General features: G+C 42.8%; 1 protein-coding gene across 1 annotated transcript in view; it reads right to left on the bottom strand.

The window, feature by feature from the left end:
- Nucleotides 1-18,896, bottom strand: part of tmtc2b (transmembrane O-mannosyltransferase targeting cadherins 2b) — a 123,450-nt gene that overhangs the window by 52,180 nt on the left and 52,374 nt on the right. The window contains exon 2 of the mRNA XM_050073771.1: nt 14,989-15,565. Coding sequence (XP_049929728.1) covers nt 14,989-15,565 — 577 coding nt within the window. The remainder of the gene's footprint in view (nt 1-14,988; nt 15,566-18,896) is intronic.

Consider the following 18,896-nt stretch of genomic DNA (forward strand, 5'->3'; position numbering starts at 1 on the left):
TTAGTAAACAGGAGAAAGCAGCATGAAGGCCTATCAAAATGTTGTGTTACTCCTTTTTTACATTATCACTTACTTATTTAGTCTGCCTCTCGAAATCTATGCCGACTGAATTTTGAACATTGTTTGAGCGCTGCTGAGACGAAGATGGACAGTATTTTGTGGCGGCCTATTATTGCATCATGCCGGCAAATGAGTCGAAATTAGCGCATCTACCCTGGTGTCATATTTCCATTACTGCCGATCAAAGCTGATGCTGGAGCCGATAAATACCCTTAACTACAGCCGAGTCATTTGACCATGGAGTAAAAGCAGATTGTAACCTTTTCCACAACAGACAAAAGTCAGATATTAGTGGGTGTTAATGGGTTTTTGTCAAGTGGAAAAGGGGTTGAAGTTTGTTGTGTTATGCTATTTTGGACTAAACACAAAGTACAGCTTAGGCTGAAGGGGAATGTCATAATTTTACAGACACGTGGTCATACACCAGTGAGCATTGGACAAATAAAAGTTTTGACCTTTGAAAATTGAAAATTAAAAATGTAACGCTTAAGTTTTTACAGATTGTCCTGAGGGGAACATAAATGTCTGCACAAAATTTTAATAGCAATCCATCCAATAATGGCAGATACATTTCAATCTGGACCAAAGTGGAGGACAAACAGACGCTGTAATCCCTCGAGCACCTCAGCCAGCATGGCTAATTTAAAAGAGCAGGGTGGTTTAAATATAATAGGACCATCCTCTCTATCTGCTCACTGTGTTAAAATATAAATATGACATTTAGTCAGTTTGCTACAAGAATAAAACTGAAGAGAACATAACAATAAAGGGTTATACAAGTAATAATAATGCATTATTTGCAGTTTAGACCGAACCCTTTGTTGATAAGAAATACAAGGTGAATACAAACATACAGGTGGTGCTGCTCTTTTTCCAAAACTTAATTAAAAACCTGGAGCTTTCAGAGAATATCCGCCTGGTAGAATTAACTGAGAATCCCAAAAGGGCACTGCTTCATTTGTAAAGGAATGGAGCCATAGATCAAGCTCATAAAATCATCCCAGAATCATAAAAGTCACTTAAGGACCATGAAATTACTTTAATTTGTAGTTTTCAGCAAAGACGTAAATCAAAACTGGCCAGAGACAGAGAGGAATATAAAGCGCACCCAGGAGAGACAAAGAGAAAGAGAGAAGGAGCCTGAGAGATCCGACAGAAAACCTTCAATGCTGTGAGAATACGCTGGCAAACATCTTTCTGTAGGTCTCAGAGCCTCCATATGCAGGATTGAACTCCCACAAGGGCATGATAACTCAATTCTACACCTGTACGCCCAGAGATTACCAATGAATCCTGGGATTGAGAGAGGAATTCCCAGACGTGCTGGTAGAGAAATCAAGCACCTGCATGTCTCCTTTTGGTGCAATCTCTCTGTGACAGGATGGTGAAGGGTATTCACAGCCAGGATATTAATGCATTATTAATCCTGAGTTGGATATCATGCCAGAGGTAAAACAAACTGTTATGCAAATGTGTATACATAATATAACTTTGTAATATTATGAGTCTTGAAGGGAAGTTTTAAGCTGGGTTAACGTTGCAACATCAAGCACTGGTCACAAATAATGACAGGATTTAATCAATGTGACTCTCAACGCTACTGAACGTCTCTTCGCAGATCCCATTGTGGAGCAGGATTCTTTCCACAATTTGCATCCATGTTTACAACCGAAAGATTGTCCCGTGTGGCTTCGCTTTACCACTGCGATAATCATTCCAGTGTGTCACAGAGGAGAAATTAGAATTGGGCGTGGGCCAGAGTCCATTTAGTCCACACGGTTGACTGAATCTTTAAGGACAAAAACTGCAACTCAGCAGCTAAACAAGAAAGAATTTGAAAACAATTAGAGAGTAGCGCAAGAGCAGAAATGAGGGGAAAATAGCTAAAGAGCAGCACTCTGTCTTTCATGGCTGCATTAACATGCCAAAAGGGTTAGACTGATAAACTGGGATATAAAAAAGACAAGAAGAAGAACTCAGTGGAAGATTTTGGGAATAATTCTGGACCAAAGATGCACCAATCTTATCTCAGATTTATTATCAAAAATTCACAATGTCTTCTTTGTGTTCCTCTCACAGAACAAACATTCATGATCACAAAATCATGTCGAGATAAAGTGGATATTTCAAAAAGCACACACTGTCCCTCCCTACACCAGTCTCACATGGTTTAGCTAGATAACATTATGATTTTGAATTAACAAGTTCTGAGATCCTATCACAATCTTCACAACAGAGCAAATCATTATGACTCCACATCCTCATCTTCCTAGAGCACATGCCCATGGAGACACAATGCTGCCCATTATGTACGCTACACAGACTCATTTTTACTTTTCAGACCAGCAGATATCTCAGAATAAAAACCCCATCTTTAATACACACTGCCTACAGTTATATCTGTCGCAGCTACAACATGTATCTCAGTCATTTTCAGAAATAAACAGAAATGTAAAACAACAATAATGCAGTTACAACACGCTAATAAGTGTAGCTCAGCCCATAGGGACTTGGGTTCAGAATCAGTGGGTCAAATCCCCGTCAGGACCAAATATGGAGCGTGGACTAGTGGCTGGAGAGGTGCCAGTTTGCCTCCATATAATGCATGTAATGGTCCTGTTTGTGCATGTGTGTGTATGACAACAGAGTGAAAAAATAATAAAGTACATCATCTTTCTTCTTTATGAATAAGTATTTAAATGAGGAGAGGAGAAGAGAAGAGAAGAAAAAACAAAATGTGTGAGGAAAATGAATGACTACACGTGTATACCTAAATGCCACAAAGCAGCAAAAGTGCTTGTCACAAGCAGCCCAAGGCAACACTCCCAAGCCACCTGCTCTGTCTAACCACAGTCTAAAGCCCCAGGCTCTTCAGTTTAACATCACACACGACAGAGAAAAGCAGCAAATCATCTCAAACAAGAAGATGGAGTTAGGGAAAACCTGGCACCCCTGCTGGGAAAATACGAGAATCCTTGAATCTAAGAAAGGTTGACGACATTTGAAAATACCTAAACATTTTCCTGTATGTTCAGGACAAGATTGCCGTTACTTTTCGTCACAGCAAATAATGTTGTATGTGTAAAGTAAATGTTGTTAAGAACATTATCATATCTTGCCTTTACTGCTGTGACCATATAGCTCGCTCTGTCGTTTGGTTTGCTGGCTGATTTGTGGGTCGGTCCATAAAAATTTCCCCACCCTCCCACAGCCACGGGTTTTGTGCTGTGGCTGAAACTTGGCATTGAGGTTTGTGAATTTACACTGCTTTAATTTAAGTTGTAATTGAGAGCTTTTTTTTTTCCCTGTCTGCTTGTATAAAGGTGCGAAACATTACCATTAAAACCAGCACTAATAGAGGCAAAAATTGTAGGCCCATATATAGTATATTTGTTTATTTATTTCAATAAACAAATTCGATTTTAATTGCCATTTTCATGTTAAAAAAATCCCCTAAATATATTTTTCCTAAGCCTTCATAAGCCTCTGAGCATAACCATATGTAGAACCCAATAACAGAGGTTTAGCAGCACTGTAAGGAAGGAGACGCACATCAACATGAAATATACTACACTTAAATACAGAATAAATGTTGGAAACCATTACTAAACAAATAAATAAAAATGCAGGTTTCATATGTGCTCAGAGAACAACCTCTATGACTCACTGAAATCCCATGATTAATAAACAGCTACAGCACCAGCTTGGTTTATGAGTCCCCAGCCTGTGCATCCTAAAATAGAGCATCCAGCATCTGATGGTTCATGGGGAGCGACAGCCGTCTGACGGAGGAGCATCACACAGACTCTGCCTCCTCCTGAAAATGTCTCCAGCAGACTCTCTTTCCTTCCCTCTCTCTGTCCCCTGGCTGCCCCGTCCATTAACGTCTCTCCCCTCCTCTACAACACTTTTTTTTTTTCTGCGTGTCTTTCGCACATGTCCCGCTTCTCTTCAGTTCTCGCCCCCTGTGCTGGGAGCGCCAGCGGTGATGATAGGACCTCTGCTGCAAAACGCAGCGGTCTTTTGTAGCAGCATGCAGAAGGGGAATTACTGCTGGGACTGAATCTATTCAGGTAATAGACTGGACCGCTCTGCCTTTAGGAGCCTTTGTGACTATTACAGGACGTGATGAGAGAACTTGTAGATAGGCCTACATTTGTCTCCTTTGTTTGTTGAAAGTGGCAGTCTGCCTGTTCCACATCTGAATGATTTCATTTCTCTCGTCCACCGGAAAGATTTTGGCAGCAGTTTATAGTTTATTGGATATCTGGTGGTGCTTGTTTTGATTGGGATTTCTAAAAGCCATATTTACAGTGCGAAGTACACAAACAACTAACATGAGAAAAATCCCAAGAGTACTGTAAATCTGTTATTAGGCTTTGAGCTGCTCCGGTTCTCATATTCATTGTTTCGTAAAGCTCAATAAAAAGATAACTCTAAAACTAATAGAGTTTGTGAACAACTCTGCACTGTGTAAAATTATGTACATAATCAAACTGTATTGTTTCAAACAAAACACTTCTTTCAGTTCAATTAGAGTAACAAAACTATGTAATTCAAAGAGAAAGAAAAAAGGATAAAATGTAGATTTATTCTGAAACTGCACTACATGTCCACATGAGGCCTAACAAATGCTTTGACCCTTTTGTTTTTACTGGTATGGTAGCGGGAAGTCTCAGTAATGCAGCCCTGGCTGACTGATTTTACATGCCAGTTTATTTGCTGAGACCATAAAAAGGAGCCATAAATAGTAAGTATGGTCAGCAACTGAAACAAAGGCCCAAACTATATTTCACTTGTGCTGAAGTACGAAACTATAGTTTGCAAATCTTTGAATATAAAATAACAATTGAGCTAAGAATGTGTTGGAAGAGTCGGTCCGATGTGGTTCAGGGCTGTCCAGAGAGAGAAAATACACTGAAACATGTCTCAGTTAATTAAAATGAGGTGAATTTCTTTACCCTGAGTTTGTTATTTGATGTAATATCTCTGTGTGAATCAATTATCTCTTGTAAGAGCTTAACGATGCTGGGAAAACAGACAAACCAGCAGATCTATACAGGCATCCATTAAGACAACCCAATGCTGCGGGACACTGGTGCTGCGGGACATTCCTCTCCAGGACTGAGGTCTTACATAACATGCCACTATCGACATGCCGACTATAAAAAGAACAGGGTATGTGATCATTTTCAGTGAGAAGCGAAGCAAGGGGTGGTGTGCAATATTTCAAGCCGCACGCTGTATTTCACTTTTGTTTTTCATACTGACGCGAGGCTTTGTTTCAGGGTTTGTTCACCCTTTTTCTCTCCACTCCCATCTTCTCACAGCAGGCACAGTCAGGGTTACTGTTCTGGCTGTCGCTGGCACCCTGCCTGTCAGGTTCACTTACGCCTGATGGACGGTAGGCCGAAGCAAACCCAGCTCGAGTCACTTTCTATCACTGTGGTTGCGCTCGCCTCATTTTACCCCACAGCGAAGACATTCAGGGGTCGAAAGACCTGTTCAGTCATCTGTGTTTGGAATGTCTTCACTATTACCCTGCTACTGTATGTCTTATTCTGCAGAGTGGGAGACTAAAGTAACAGCAGCTTTTTATTAAGGAATAGTTCGACATTTTGGGAAGCACACATATTCCCTTTTTTGCTGAGAATTAGATGAGCAGATACCACTCATATCAAATATGTAGCAATTATAAGCAGCTGGTTAGCTTAGCTTAGCATAAAGAGTGGACACAAGGTGAAACAGCTAGCCTGGCTCAGTCCAAAGGCAACAAAATCCTCCAGCTAGCACCTGCAAAGCTCACTGATAACATGTTATATCTCGTTTGTTTAATCTATCCAATACCTGACGAATAAAGAATGATAAATGGTTGTACAAGACCATCCTCCCCCCAAAACACGGCTGTACAGGTCGTCTGTGCAGGACACTTCTTATGTCCCACATTTTTGTTTATTGTTAGGCGGCAACCTCTAGTGGCCGCAAACATTATGACAGGAGCAAAGTAGGAAACCAAGTGACATAGTATAATCAGCAAGAAAGTCCGTGTAGGGAGGATGTCGAGGTGGATGGATGGGTCAGAGAAGCACAGGACTTTCACCCAGTAGACTGATGTTCGTGTCCACGTTGACTTATTTTAATTTACCGATCAAACTTAAGTAATGTCCTTAATTTTTGTTTGTAGCTTAAGTTACGTAACAAATGCACTTGTTTTAACCTGAAACATGATCTTTTTACTAGACCTAACCAAGAATTTTTGTTACTGAACTGTGACAGTTTCACAAAGTTAACCACGTGTTTAAAACTGCAACTCTTACACCAAAAACACACCAGCGGCAAAAACTGCACGTAAAAAAATACGGCCCGTTTATTTTCAATGCACAACTCCACACTGGCAGCAGCTAGACACGTCAGCGCTCCTGGACGTGCCACCCTGCAGCACCTTACACCACTGTCCTATTTCCAGCCTTGTCGTCCCCGGAATTGAAAGCATTTTTCCCTCACTCGCTCTGTAAATACCAGCTCGACACCTCTTGTCACAATGGATGTATAAAGAGAACTCTGTTGCTGTCTCATGTGTGACAAAAAATGGATGACGAGAGACTCGTTGAGGTTAAGAAATATCCCGAGCTTAATGACGCACGATCCCGTAGTTATAAGGACAATGGCCAAAAAGATATTGCCTGGCAAGTCATATCTCAGGAAACTGGCTCTTCAGGTGAGAAATCAAGTTTAATTTAAGGGTCTCCAAACATGATTTTAAGCTAATGCAGAGGTGCAAGAAGTATAGATATTTCAGTAAAGGCAGCAATAACTTTGTGTGGTCATCTGTCAGTGAGCTGCAGTGCAATGCCTCCGGTGTATGCTAGGGGTGGTACTTGACATGCATCAAACGATGTGCCACGGCAGCACCTGTGTTGTAAGCTTTAGGCTACAAGCATGTGTCGCTGGTACATTCTAGCTGTCATATTTGTCATTTTGGGAGTCATTTGCAAACAACGTATTCTGTCATTCAGGTATGAGGACATGTTGGGTTCATGTGTGGGACTATTTCTTGAGCGCAGTAATTTCCTGGGTTCTCCACTGATTGCCTGGCGAGCTTACAGCAACAACAAGACTAATGTCGAGCTATTTCACCATGTTTCCACTCTGTGCTGAGCTAAGTGCTGGCTGCATCTTCATATTTACCATGCAGACATGAGAGTGGTATCAGTCTTCTCTTCTAACTCAGAGCAAGAAAGTGACTAAGCACGATACTGTCAAAATATTCCTTAGAATTACACAACCAACAACATCTACCTATATAACCTTTTGTTTTCTAGAAATGTGTTTCCATTATGCATGCCTGCCACTGCCCATCTCCATATCCAGACCAGAAGCGGTGGTGTGTATCCCCAAGTGAGAGGCAGGTGGGTGAGGGCAGGGGGCACTAGCTGAGCCCACCAGGCCCAATCCATCACACGGTGACAGGAGCCATTAGAGCATGGAGGAGCATCTGTGGAGCCCCAGGTAAGAATGTATTGGCAGGGCTGTGTTTCCTTTTACCTCATCTAATACACAGCAAGGGTATGTATGGATGTCATATTTTTTATGCAGGGTCTATAGCTCACACACACCTCAGCACGTAAACATGCACTGCATTCATGCATATGTTCAGAGGGACCCCCCATCTCTCATCTGGCCTCCCTGAGGTCAGGCCTCACCGACCTCACCAGCACCACCACACCTGAGCTCCCAGGTAAACTCTGTCAACTCTGTCACCCTCCAGACACAAACACACACGGCGTAAGCAGTGACCTTGCGCTAATGGCCTAAGTGTGAACAGAAGACGGGAGGTGTGAAGAGATAAAGTGTGTGAGCTTGACATTCACTAAGGGCCAGCTGGGTCTCGTCCCAGATTTGAAAATCATTTTCAAGCAGCCGCGTCGTCTGACGTTGGACTCAAACAAAAGCAATCGCAGAGGAATGTCTCCAGTTTCTCTGAAGACATATCTGAGCCTTTGTGTGCTCAGGAAGTCCTGATGGATGTACAGCGTTGACATGACATCAGCAAGATAATTCCTCTTTATCCAGTTTACACTTTCCAAGCATCAGATTTCTGGATAGTGTTTTCAAAGGGTTGCTGAGTGTCAGCCCCTCAGGGACTGTGGCTCATACTGTACCTGCATGTTCACAATCAGCATTGTCTGCCCAGCGTGAAAAGAACTCACTGACACTTTCTCTCTGGTTGAAAATGTGGACAGGGAGTGTAGCATTATGTGGGCAGGACTGTCAAACAAAAGAAGAATGGATCCTCATGACTAAACAGAGCCGCACTTCTAAAGAAAAGGAGTCAAATTGTAGAGAAGATGTTTACATTGAATTATAGGGCAAAACAGGTCCTGTTTTTCCCATCACCAGAGCCTGCGTTCAGGCCAATTACACGGTCTTCAATTGTCTAAACATTTATTTTATTGGTCAACTAACAAAGAAAGAACACCTCAGTCCTCAGGAAAGACAATTTACTGCATTATGCTATGGAATAAACACTGTGAGATCACATTAAAAAGCATTCCTTCCTAAACTAAATTAGGAGCCCTATTGTGTTTCAGTATCTCTCATTGAAAATGAGCCTATTAACTAATGCTGTGCAGGAAACGCTCTCGTAAAAAAGCACGTATTTTCCACATAAATTTGCGGTTTACGCGATTGCCAACACTGTTACATTTGAATGCTGTAAACTCATTGCCTGGGAGTAGCTCGATGCATAAGAACACATGGCCATAAATGCTTTAATCAGGCACAAAGGCAACTGGAGAATATCACCACTGTAAAGGTCAGATTGAGTAAACAATTTAATGACAGGGCTTTTTTTTCCACTTTTGAAGACAGCACATGTCTTGGAGAGAAGTAATTAGAGCACACAGTTAGCTGTGGATTTACACTGGCACGGTTATCAACGCTGTGAGTGCTGGTGGGTTCAACACTAAACATACAGGCTAATGACTGGAGGGAGGGAGAGGAAGGGGGGTAATGCTTGTTAAAAGGTATATCAGAGATTACAGGTCGCAGTAGGTTAAACTACATCCTAAAGGACAGGCCTATCTGTGTATTCTGTGTTTCAAATGGAATCTTCCACTTAGCCGTTATCAAAAAGCGGTAATGTAGGTTAAAGCGCTGATAGCGCCGAAAGTCACACAATGCCAGGTAAAATTACTGATTTTATCAATGGAGTCTGGTGGCTGTAGATGGGAGCAGCAGCATATACTATCTAAGCCTCCTTAAAAAAAAGGAGCACCTAAAAAAATAACATTAGTTTAAGTGTTTGCTATATTAAGATTATTTTATCACCTTAACTTGCCTTCAGACAGCTCTTTCCGACGGGAACAGAAGCTTTTTCTACGATCTCTTCGAAGCCACCAGACTCCATTGACAGAAATAGTAATTTTACCTCACAGCACATGGGAGTTGCTGGTCTACCACTGGCTCGATCATTTAGTTGAACTAAGGTGGCGTCCACAGCAGGAAGTGGGTTTATATGTTGCAACAACATTGTGCAGAAACCTATGTCTGGTGACGTGATAAAAAGTTCGTAGAATAGCTTGGGAAAATAGTACTTTTAGGCCAAAACATCCACATTTAGACCAAAAATTTAAGTTTTGAGTTTGAATACAGGATGATTAAAAAACCTCAAAGATAAAAAAACAAAAAAAACCCACCAAAGCCATCCCTTTAACGCAGGCATATTCTGTAAGAAAGAATTGTTTTGACTGTTTCGTGCAGCACAAAGCCACCATATTTTTCTTGCAAAGGTTGCACTAGATCTCTTCTTAAAAGCTTTTCCCAAGGTTTGGATGCTAGAGAATGCCAAGAGCTTTGACTCCAGCGCCACCGTTAACCCAACATGTGCTTATTCAATTACCGTCTCAGCACTATTGTTTCTCTCTTGCCATCTCTCTCTGCTCTTTAATTCTTTCAGCTGGAGAAGTTCCTGTGCCGCTGACATGAACACGAGCAGAAGTAGTCAACTTGTATTAGCTTTTACGCTGAATGCACTGAATAATATTCACAGAATCTAGTGGAGATTATAAAGTTGGCATGCACTTGTCTAATCCCTTTAAGGATTTTGTATTGCCCAGGGACAATTAAATTTGATGAATGGAAGAACTGGATCCATGTAAGCTCTGAAGCTGACATCACACAGACAAAAGCCTGCGAGAGGGGACTCATGCACAGTACACAAAGTAATTATGGTGTATTCAAACTGACAATATATTCTGACCTAATTTGAACACAGCATGCTTTAATGTAAGATGCCTCTTTTTAAACAATTATTTATCCTTAAAGCGATTGTTTTCTGGGTTTATTTTTTACATATGGGTAATTGCAGCCCATGCTTCTCCTCTTCCAAGCTCCGCTATGCAACATATAACCAATAAATCAAGATAATATCAATGCATTACCTCCTTCCCTCTGATTTGTATGCAGAGTGTCTACAGTTAAGGTCCCGATGAAATGAGTTATGAACCTACATGGAATTACAGTGAAGCTCCCCGTCTCGCCTGCCTACAACCTTCAAACCGCACACAGAAGCCGTAATGACACAATGGGAGATTTGCAGCAGATATAAAACTCTAATGTAATTGACTGCGCGCCACAATCAGATAAGAAGGCCCATTTTACCATTTCCAACGTTAAATGTCAAATGACTGCAGCTGAGCAGAGAGCTCGGTGATAAAAAGCAGCGCCGGCCCACCGTGGCCTGTCAGTCATGCGGCAAACGGGGCTCTTTAGTCCAACTGAAGAATGGGTTTCATGTACCCAAACAAGGAGAAAGCTGCGACATGGTGACAGTTACTTTGTCATGCTTTTATGCAATTCCCTCTTATCAGAGAACATTAATGTTACAGCGCTGCTTTTCCATTCATACACTTCAGCGTGGGTGACCAAGTTTGGAGCCGTAACTGGAGGTAGGGAGGTGTATTTATTGTCACTGTGATTTTCAGCTCCATACACAACTAATGATCATGCAGGCGGCTGAAGGCACAACTCGCCCTGAGGAATAACTCCCTTTGCTTATCATCAGTCAAAGTGACCGCCTCCCTCCGCAGAGACAAAGAGAGACGAATGTGTACGCTGCCGTAGTGGACACGATGCACACAACACTCTGCATATGAATCTATGATCACAGAGCGCCGTTACATTACAGGCGGACAAGAAACCTCCCAAGTTAACATGATTGACGTGATGATGACAGCTCTCTGTCCGTGCGTCCTTTTATGTTGTCTGCGGTGCGACTAAATGACACGCTAGGATAATGACAATTGTCAGCTTAAAGCTGCATGTCAGGAATTTGAAGCCATATGGAAAAATGTGCTGCTTTACAGTCTTTTCCAAACAGAATGAACAGTTTGTTGTTTTGCAGAGTGTTTCCAAAAGCGCCTGACAACCCACGCAGTTCCTTATTTGTTTCCTCAATGCAGAGTAACCCACTGTGAGTTTTCCTCTTAGCTGCAAAAGAAGACTATTTCTCTTTTCAGGTCATTATACCAGAGTTTGTTGCCGGTTCACTTTAAACTTGTTGAACATGATATTGGCTTTTTTCCCTCCACATTTAATTGTGCACAAGACTGGACTAGGATGGCTGCAGTTAGGGGTGGACCCATGATAGCGATATTATCACGATACTTAAGTCACTATACAATATTATTGCGATATGCTGAGTATTGCGATACAATATTTTGCAATTTATTACCTTTTTTCCCAACTGCAAATTATTTCCCCAAAGGAAAACTCTGTCAACATCAATTTTACCTCATAAGAAAAAGTTTTCACTCTGCTCATCTGACTTCAATCATCTTTATTGCAGCAAAAAGTGATGCAAAGCAGAGAGACTGACCAAAACCCTCATAAAACCACAATCCCCCATTCTTGTGCTGCATTTTTGCAAAAGGTCTGCAGTGTTTAATCCACTGTGACTTAGTGTTTGTAGTATTCCCAGAATACTCTCATATGACACTGCTTGCAAATCGCATGTGTTATATCCAAGTCCTTCTATCCTTCCATGTTAACAAAAAATCCAACATAAGTCCAGACGTTTGATTGAAATGCCGACGGCGCGTTTCTGATTTCTGTCTCATGTGGCTCCACCTTTGTTTTGATGAACTTCTTGCCAAATGCTGCTAAATAAGACCTCTGCCGACATCACCAGGAAAAAAAACATCAGCACCATCTAGTGGACTGAAAAAGCGATTGATTTTATTATTCTAGTACCAAAAGTTGTATTGATGATGATGATGTATATAATAAAAGATCGATACTTGGCGCCCATGTATTGATACAATATCGCCACGCAAAATATCGTGACACTATGCTGTATCCATTTCCCCCCACCCCTAGCTGCAGTGTACAATTTTAAAAAATAAGGGCGTATGCTAGCAGCCTTCTACGTTATCATTTTGTTAAAGGAAGGCAGGGGTTGGTGTCAAGGGTCATTCATCATTTACCTTAGTAAATATATATATATATATTTTGCTAACGTTTCAGCATCAACAATGAAATCATTAGTACTGTGAATCTTACAAATGACTGAAGTGATGAAATCTCTTGTGACACTGCTTTGACTAGAAATGGCTGAAGAATTTCTAACATCACAGGGGGCTTAGGATAAAGGGTGTAAATCTTTGAGGCTGATTTCTGATTTGGGGCTATATGACTACATTTAACTTAACTTGCTGTTGAAGAATTTTAAAAGGCTTTAAACATCCAGCAACACAGGTTCCATCAGTGGCAAATATTTTCCAACCTTGAAAATATATCAGATCATGCTATCTTGCACTTTGTGATGCACAGAGATTCATGCGTTGGTCTTCTCTTGTCTTGACTATTGCACTGCCCTTTTAACTGGACAACCCAAGAATTTAAAAAGATTTTAGCATCTTAACACTGGCTCCCTGTCTCCTTTAAATCTTATAACTAGTTCATACGGGTCTGAATGGTTTATCACATCTATACTTAACTTGCTCTACACTCCCAGCTCCTGTCTTCTAAGGGTAATTTAACACTAGAACATTAAATGCATTCCAACAATGAAGACAAAGAAATATGGAGAGGAACCCTTGACTCACTACTGACCAAAACTGTGGATCAACTTTCCCGTAAATGTTTGCCATGAGACTTAGAATTTTAAATTCCTTCAAGAAACATCTTAAGACTTTTAAATCTTGCTTTTTGTGCCTCAATTATGACAATCAATAATACTGTTACACAAAAACTACACAGCATCAGAGAAAAAACCTTTATCAGCATTAGCACTCTGGAATTCAGAAGCTACACTGGATGTGCCGCGCTGTGTTGTAGCAGAACACATCTGCCCCCGGAGACGCTGGCCAAGTTAGTTAACCACGATGGCAAGCCATGAAAGAAATCTGTAGGGCTCGCTCCATGCCAGAAGTGTAACTATCTGCCAGTCTGTGTGTATTTTTTTTCCCAAAGACAATTGGATCAGCAGGCTTTGTGGATTTTCGATCAAAAACTTGAAAAACTGTCAGCTATGAGGCATCATCTCCCTCGGCCCTCTTGGCCCTGTTTCCTCTCTAGTCTAGCCATGCCTGACAAGCCATTAGAAGGCCTGTCTGCCTGCGGCAATGGATGGGCCATACTCCAGAGGACACAGGGAGTCAGATAAGGCTTAAATCATGAGAGGACAGCGTGGAGAGGACAGCAGCAGAGGCCCTCACTCTTCATTTCCACACTGTGCTGAGCAATGAAAGGGAGGGGGTAGACTTGCTCTTCAATTAAAACATTTTTTCGCAGTCTTTCTATCTCTAAGTTTCTGCCTCTTCTCTAGCTGACCCCATCCCTCCTCTCCCCCGCGGCATATCTTTAAGTGTTGTTCTTTGCCGGGGCGTGTGAGAGAGCCACCCTCTCATTGGCTGCTCCGGAGCCCTTTTGTCACGTTTGAGCACACGTCTTGTTGAATTTGTTATGATGGGTTGAGAGTTGTGGATGTCACATTGACTAGACGGCAAACAGTAAATACTTCTGACAGGAGCTGTTGGCGAAAACGGGCTACTTGATAGCTGAATCCTTCAAAAGCAACAAGACAATATAAAATGGACATTACTTTTTGTTATCTCAGCTATTTCTTTTGAAAAATGTTTTCATTTTCTTCGCTTTGCCTTGCCGTACGCAATGTGAATATACAAGCAAACACACACAGATACTAACACAGACAAAGTCTCATATATATATGAAAGAAGAAAGACCCTGAGACATAAAGTGATTTGTTCCAGTGCTGTAATGTGTATCGTGGCAAACAGCTCACTTCTCATTATTATGTTTTAGAAAGACATCATCTGTTTTAGAGTGATAAACACTAATGGGCCAATGAGCAGTTTGCTACTCATTGTCACTTTGGGTTTGGTTTAATTAACTTCTTATTGGTTAAACTGGATCTTAATTTTGATGTTTAGAATTTAGCCTATTAGAGTGAGTTTTCCCCCGAGGCAGAAAGAATTAAGCAATAAAACTCCCTCCTACCGATTACTATAATGATTTTTCTTTACCATAATGATCAATTACATTCCTCTCAGATTACCTATCAGTAGATGCATTAATAATCATTTATGGGTATAGCTATAAAACAGCAGTAGTGTTTGCGCCTTCTGCACAGACACAGAAAAATGACTCTGTTTGCTTTCCTTTCCCAACATGTGTTTCCTTGGATTTAATGGAAAACATGATAATCTGACCCGAATGACACAGCTGTGGATACATTCGCAAATGTTTTTCAAATTATTTTGCAAACAAAAAACACATATAGTGCACACAAAGCACACACCTATACATATCAGCTTTCCAATTCTGTTTGGCAGATTCAGGGAGCGGGTGCAGGAAATGGGATACATGTGAAAAAGCAGCACTGTGGGGCGAGAACAAAGTGTTTACCTTGTAGAGGAGCATGATGACCTGTCGCAGTTTGAGCTTGTGGAAAACACACACGTCGTACAGCGCCGACACGGCCAGGACGGTCACTCCGAGCTCCTTCCACAGCATGCTGCACGCAGCGCAGACCAGGCTGCCCAGGAACCAGGCCAGGAGCCGCCAGGGCCCGGCGTGGCCCCGCAGCTTGCAGTGACGCATGTAGCACAGCAGGGACAGCAAGAAAAACAGGGCAGCGCCTTCATCAGCCCGGCCCACGACGCCCGCCACCGCCTCGGTGTGGATGGGGTGAGAAGCGAAGAGAAGGCCCGCCAGCAGGCTCCACAGGCCTCCTCCGAGCAGCAGGCGAGCCAGGGAGGTGAACAGGCCTGTCACGGCTCCGTGGAGGGCCACGTTAACCAGGTGGTAACCCCAGGGCTCCAGCCCACCCACAGCATGGTTTAGGCGGAAGGAGAGGGTGCAGAGGGGCCGGTAAGACTTATGGCTGCCGCTGTGTGTGAGTAAGGTGCCCCAGAAGTCATCGTAGAAGATATTAGTCCATGGGGTCTCTGGAAGCAGGTCCTGATTAGTCTTGATTGCACGGCTGTAAAGAGAACAAATAAAGGTCAGAGAAGGACACAAAAAACACAATGTACATACTTTAGATGGAAGGATCAAATCAATATTTGATACAGTACTGAACTTGGACATTTTTGTCAATTCAATTAATGTCACACTGCTTCACTGCCTGACCACTTTCCGCCCTGCCACATTCAATCAAAGTGCTACCTCTGAACCAGCGTTTATGGTATACACTATTTCTACTGGCAATGCACAGCGGATTCTCTGTGGAGGATGTAAAGCTATTCTTTACCAGTGCGGACTAAGCAGAAAATATAGGTTGCCATGAAATGAAACTTTGCATTTGCTTACAGCTTTACCCCGAGAGAGTGCGGTCATGTGGCATTCACAAACAGAAAATCAGAGGGCGAGCTCTGAGCTCTGGGCAGCTTTGCCACCGCAGCCACAGCTCTTACAGCTGTGGACTCGGGGGATTAAGCAAGAGCACCACGCCCTTTAACCACAAACAAATACGGGCACGCAGTAGGGGAACGCCATGTTGGCAAAATGCAGCTCGGAGAGAAGGCATCCTGTGGTGACAATCGACATGGCAGCTCAGGGTTTGTCTGGGGACGACGCAGCAAAACAGAGAGATATGTCCACGGTTGAAAACATTTCTCAACAACAAATGTATGCTTTCAACCTGTCTTTGCAGGCTGAGTAAGGGGCTGGTTCGGCCTCCCCTCCGTCAGGGATGAACCTGCATGACCTAACCTAATGCTGCTACATCAGCCACAAGCTGTGCGTGTCAGTGGCTGAGGAGGACGGCCAGCAGGGGTCAAGGGAGGGGGGAGAAAGGGAAGACACGTTTCTCTCTACAGGAGTCCTTAAATGTTCAATGTTTTTCCCATTTTTTCTGTAACATTCTGAGGTGTCTGACAGAGTGACAGGCCTCTGCTGCATTCAACCCGGGAGAAGTCGGCGCAGATGATTTGAAGGCAACAGAATGAGCCTCCGCAGAGACGTGACGGTTGGCAATCGCAGAACAGAGGTGTTGTAATTAAAGGCGTGATAGATGGGACATGACACGTGATAACAAGACAAGAGCACCGGGTTGCAATGTGTCGTCACGGCAGTCACAATTAACACAGTCGGTTCAAAGAAATGGGTGGAGGAGAGGTGGGAGGGAGCGACAGACAGCACGAGGAGAAAATGATTCATTTGATCTGTGAGTAAAATAAACAAAGGTGAGAAAAATGGAACAAAAAAGCAGTTGACTCAAGAGTAATGAACTGCCTCTTAAGCCGTTCTGAGGCTCTTAAGCATAACACTTCACCCTGGCAACTGAGTCTCTCAATATCAGAAAGCTCATGGGGAGTTTGGTGTAGCGTAGCGGGGTTTGCAGCATTCATCAAATCACAAAATGAATCCTCCCTCTCTGAGAAGGGTGAGCAGAAATAGCCCATCTTATGATGGATCTAAGGGAAATAAATACTACCTGGCCTCAGGATGTTGAAAGGGGCATAGAAATAATCAGCTGGGATATAATAGAAATGCCTCAGATGTCAGCGAACAGATGATTGGGTTTCTCCAGCTTCTCCAGTCAGACCGACGCAGGCTCCAGTTCTCCACCGGCCGGCTTAAGAGTCCGTAGCCCAACTCTCCACTTCATGACTCAGATATGCCAGTTTATTTTCTCTGGCCCATTTGTCAAGCGAGATCTTCATTCCGCCGCAAGATGCTCACATAAGAGGCATTATGGTTCAATTACATCTCAAAGCCATTTTGGAGACAAGTGCGCTCTTTTTCCACTGCACAGTGCGGTGGAGCCAGCGAGGCCAGATACATTATATATTGCCTCAAAACCACACCAGATTTTTCTGGCAGCGAAGCACACAGACAAAAGCCAGTGCCACTCACTCAGAAGCCCACCGCGTTTACAGCCTTGGCTTCCTGAGTCGCCGTGCACTGAGGTTTGACTCTCAGATGGTCTCCTGCCTATAGAAGCAGGCGGGTACCGAAGGCGCTGTGGTTGACAAGCAGAGAATCAAGGAACACAGAGAAAGAAGGAGGGGTGTAACCTCCTAACCCACTCTGCAACAACTACTCCGAGCACATGAATGGGAAACACCTACAGCTGAATTAACACATTTGCATCATAGTCCAATTAGTCATGGGCGATCTTACCAATCTGTGCCAAATCATTACTCCATTGTTCTTCATCGTCATCACATCTTACTTCTCGACCAGCTATAAGAGGCCAGCTGGAGAGGTAGATTGAGTTTCTGTGGCTGCTTTTGCCCATTCCTTAGTAGAGCTGGAGGCCAGGAGGACCTCTCTGTGCTCTGCAAACCTTTTCCAGCCGGGAGCACATTCCTCCTACCGACCGCGCGCCGACTCCCAAAGGAACAAGAGGATCGTGTGGCCACTAACAAGAGGAGCCCCTGAAAAACTCTTCTACCTCCCATTACTCCGTCTGGATCATCTAATGCTTGCTGCCAGCCTCAAATCCCCCACAACTTGAGTGGATTTCAATCTGTCATCAAAGCTGGGTTTCCATCCAAATGTAGTGCAAATTTTAACCAAATTTTTCAGGAAATCGGCAAAGGAAAATGCAAATTTGTGCACCACTGTTGTGCAAATATTGAGAGTTGGTTCGTTGAGATCAACGGTGGCGGGGGCATATTGAACACATAATATTACAGCTATTCACTCTTGGAAGAGTTCTGGAATCAGTGCTGTGGGCATAAGCGTGATAAAAGCCATCTAGAGACGCCAAAGAAAGCTTGCAGTGGCCTATGCAATGACAGTTCACCCTTTACCGATACACCAACTTTCTACCTCTCCCAGGCGCAAAAACGTTTTTGCGATCCTTGGAGACTTTTTTTTAACTTTTGCCATTCACATTCAGGTTTTTATTTTATGTACAGATTAAAAATGTGCATAAAAGAGGTGGATGGAAACAGTGGGTGGTGTCACAAAGTTGTATCCGTGTAAGTTTTTGATTATTTAAGTAAGTGCTTGTTTACTTATCTAAATACAGTATGGAAAATGCAAGGGAGATAATGCTAAGTAAGCTTTCTGTGCCTACATACTGTGCACACTGCACTAATTGGAATAACTGTAGTGAACCCAGAGCCCCAACAAATCCTAAAAGCACTTCCTCATGCGAACATTTTTCGAAAAGTGTTTGATGACATCACCAAAACAACGACGTGTGATCGCGCTGAAGAGAGGAAACAAAGGCAACATGATGTCTGTTGTTCATTTCAAAGGCCTGACTAACTCTTCTCACAGCTTCACAAAAAAAAAAATCACTTTCACTCCAACACTTCAGAAAGCACACGCAGAACAATGAAAGCAGCCCATTTCTT

Source organism: Epinephelus moara, chromosome 20, assembly GCF_006386435.1.
Source record: "Epinephelus moara isolate mb chromosome 20, YSFRI_EMoa_1.0, whole genome shotgun sequence".
Classification (NCBI taxonomy): Eukaryota; Metazoa; Chordata; class Actinopteri; order Perciformes; family Serranidae; genus Epinephelus; species Epinephelus moara.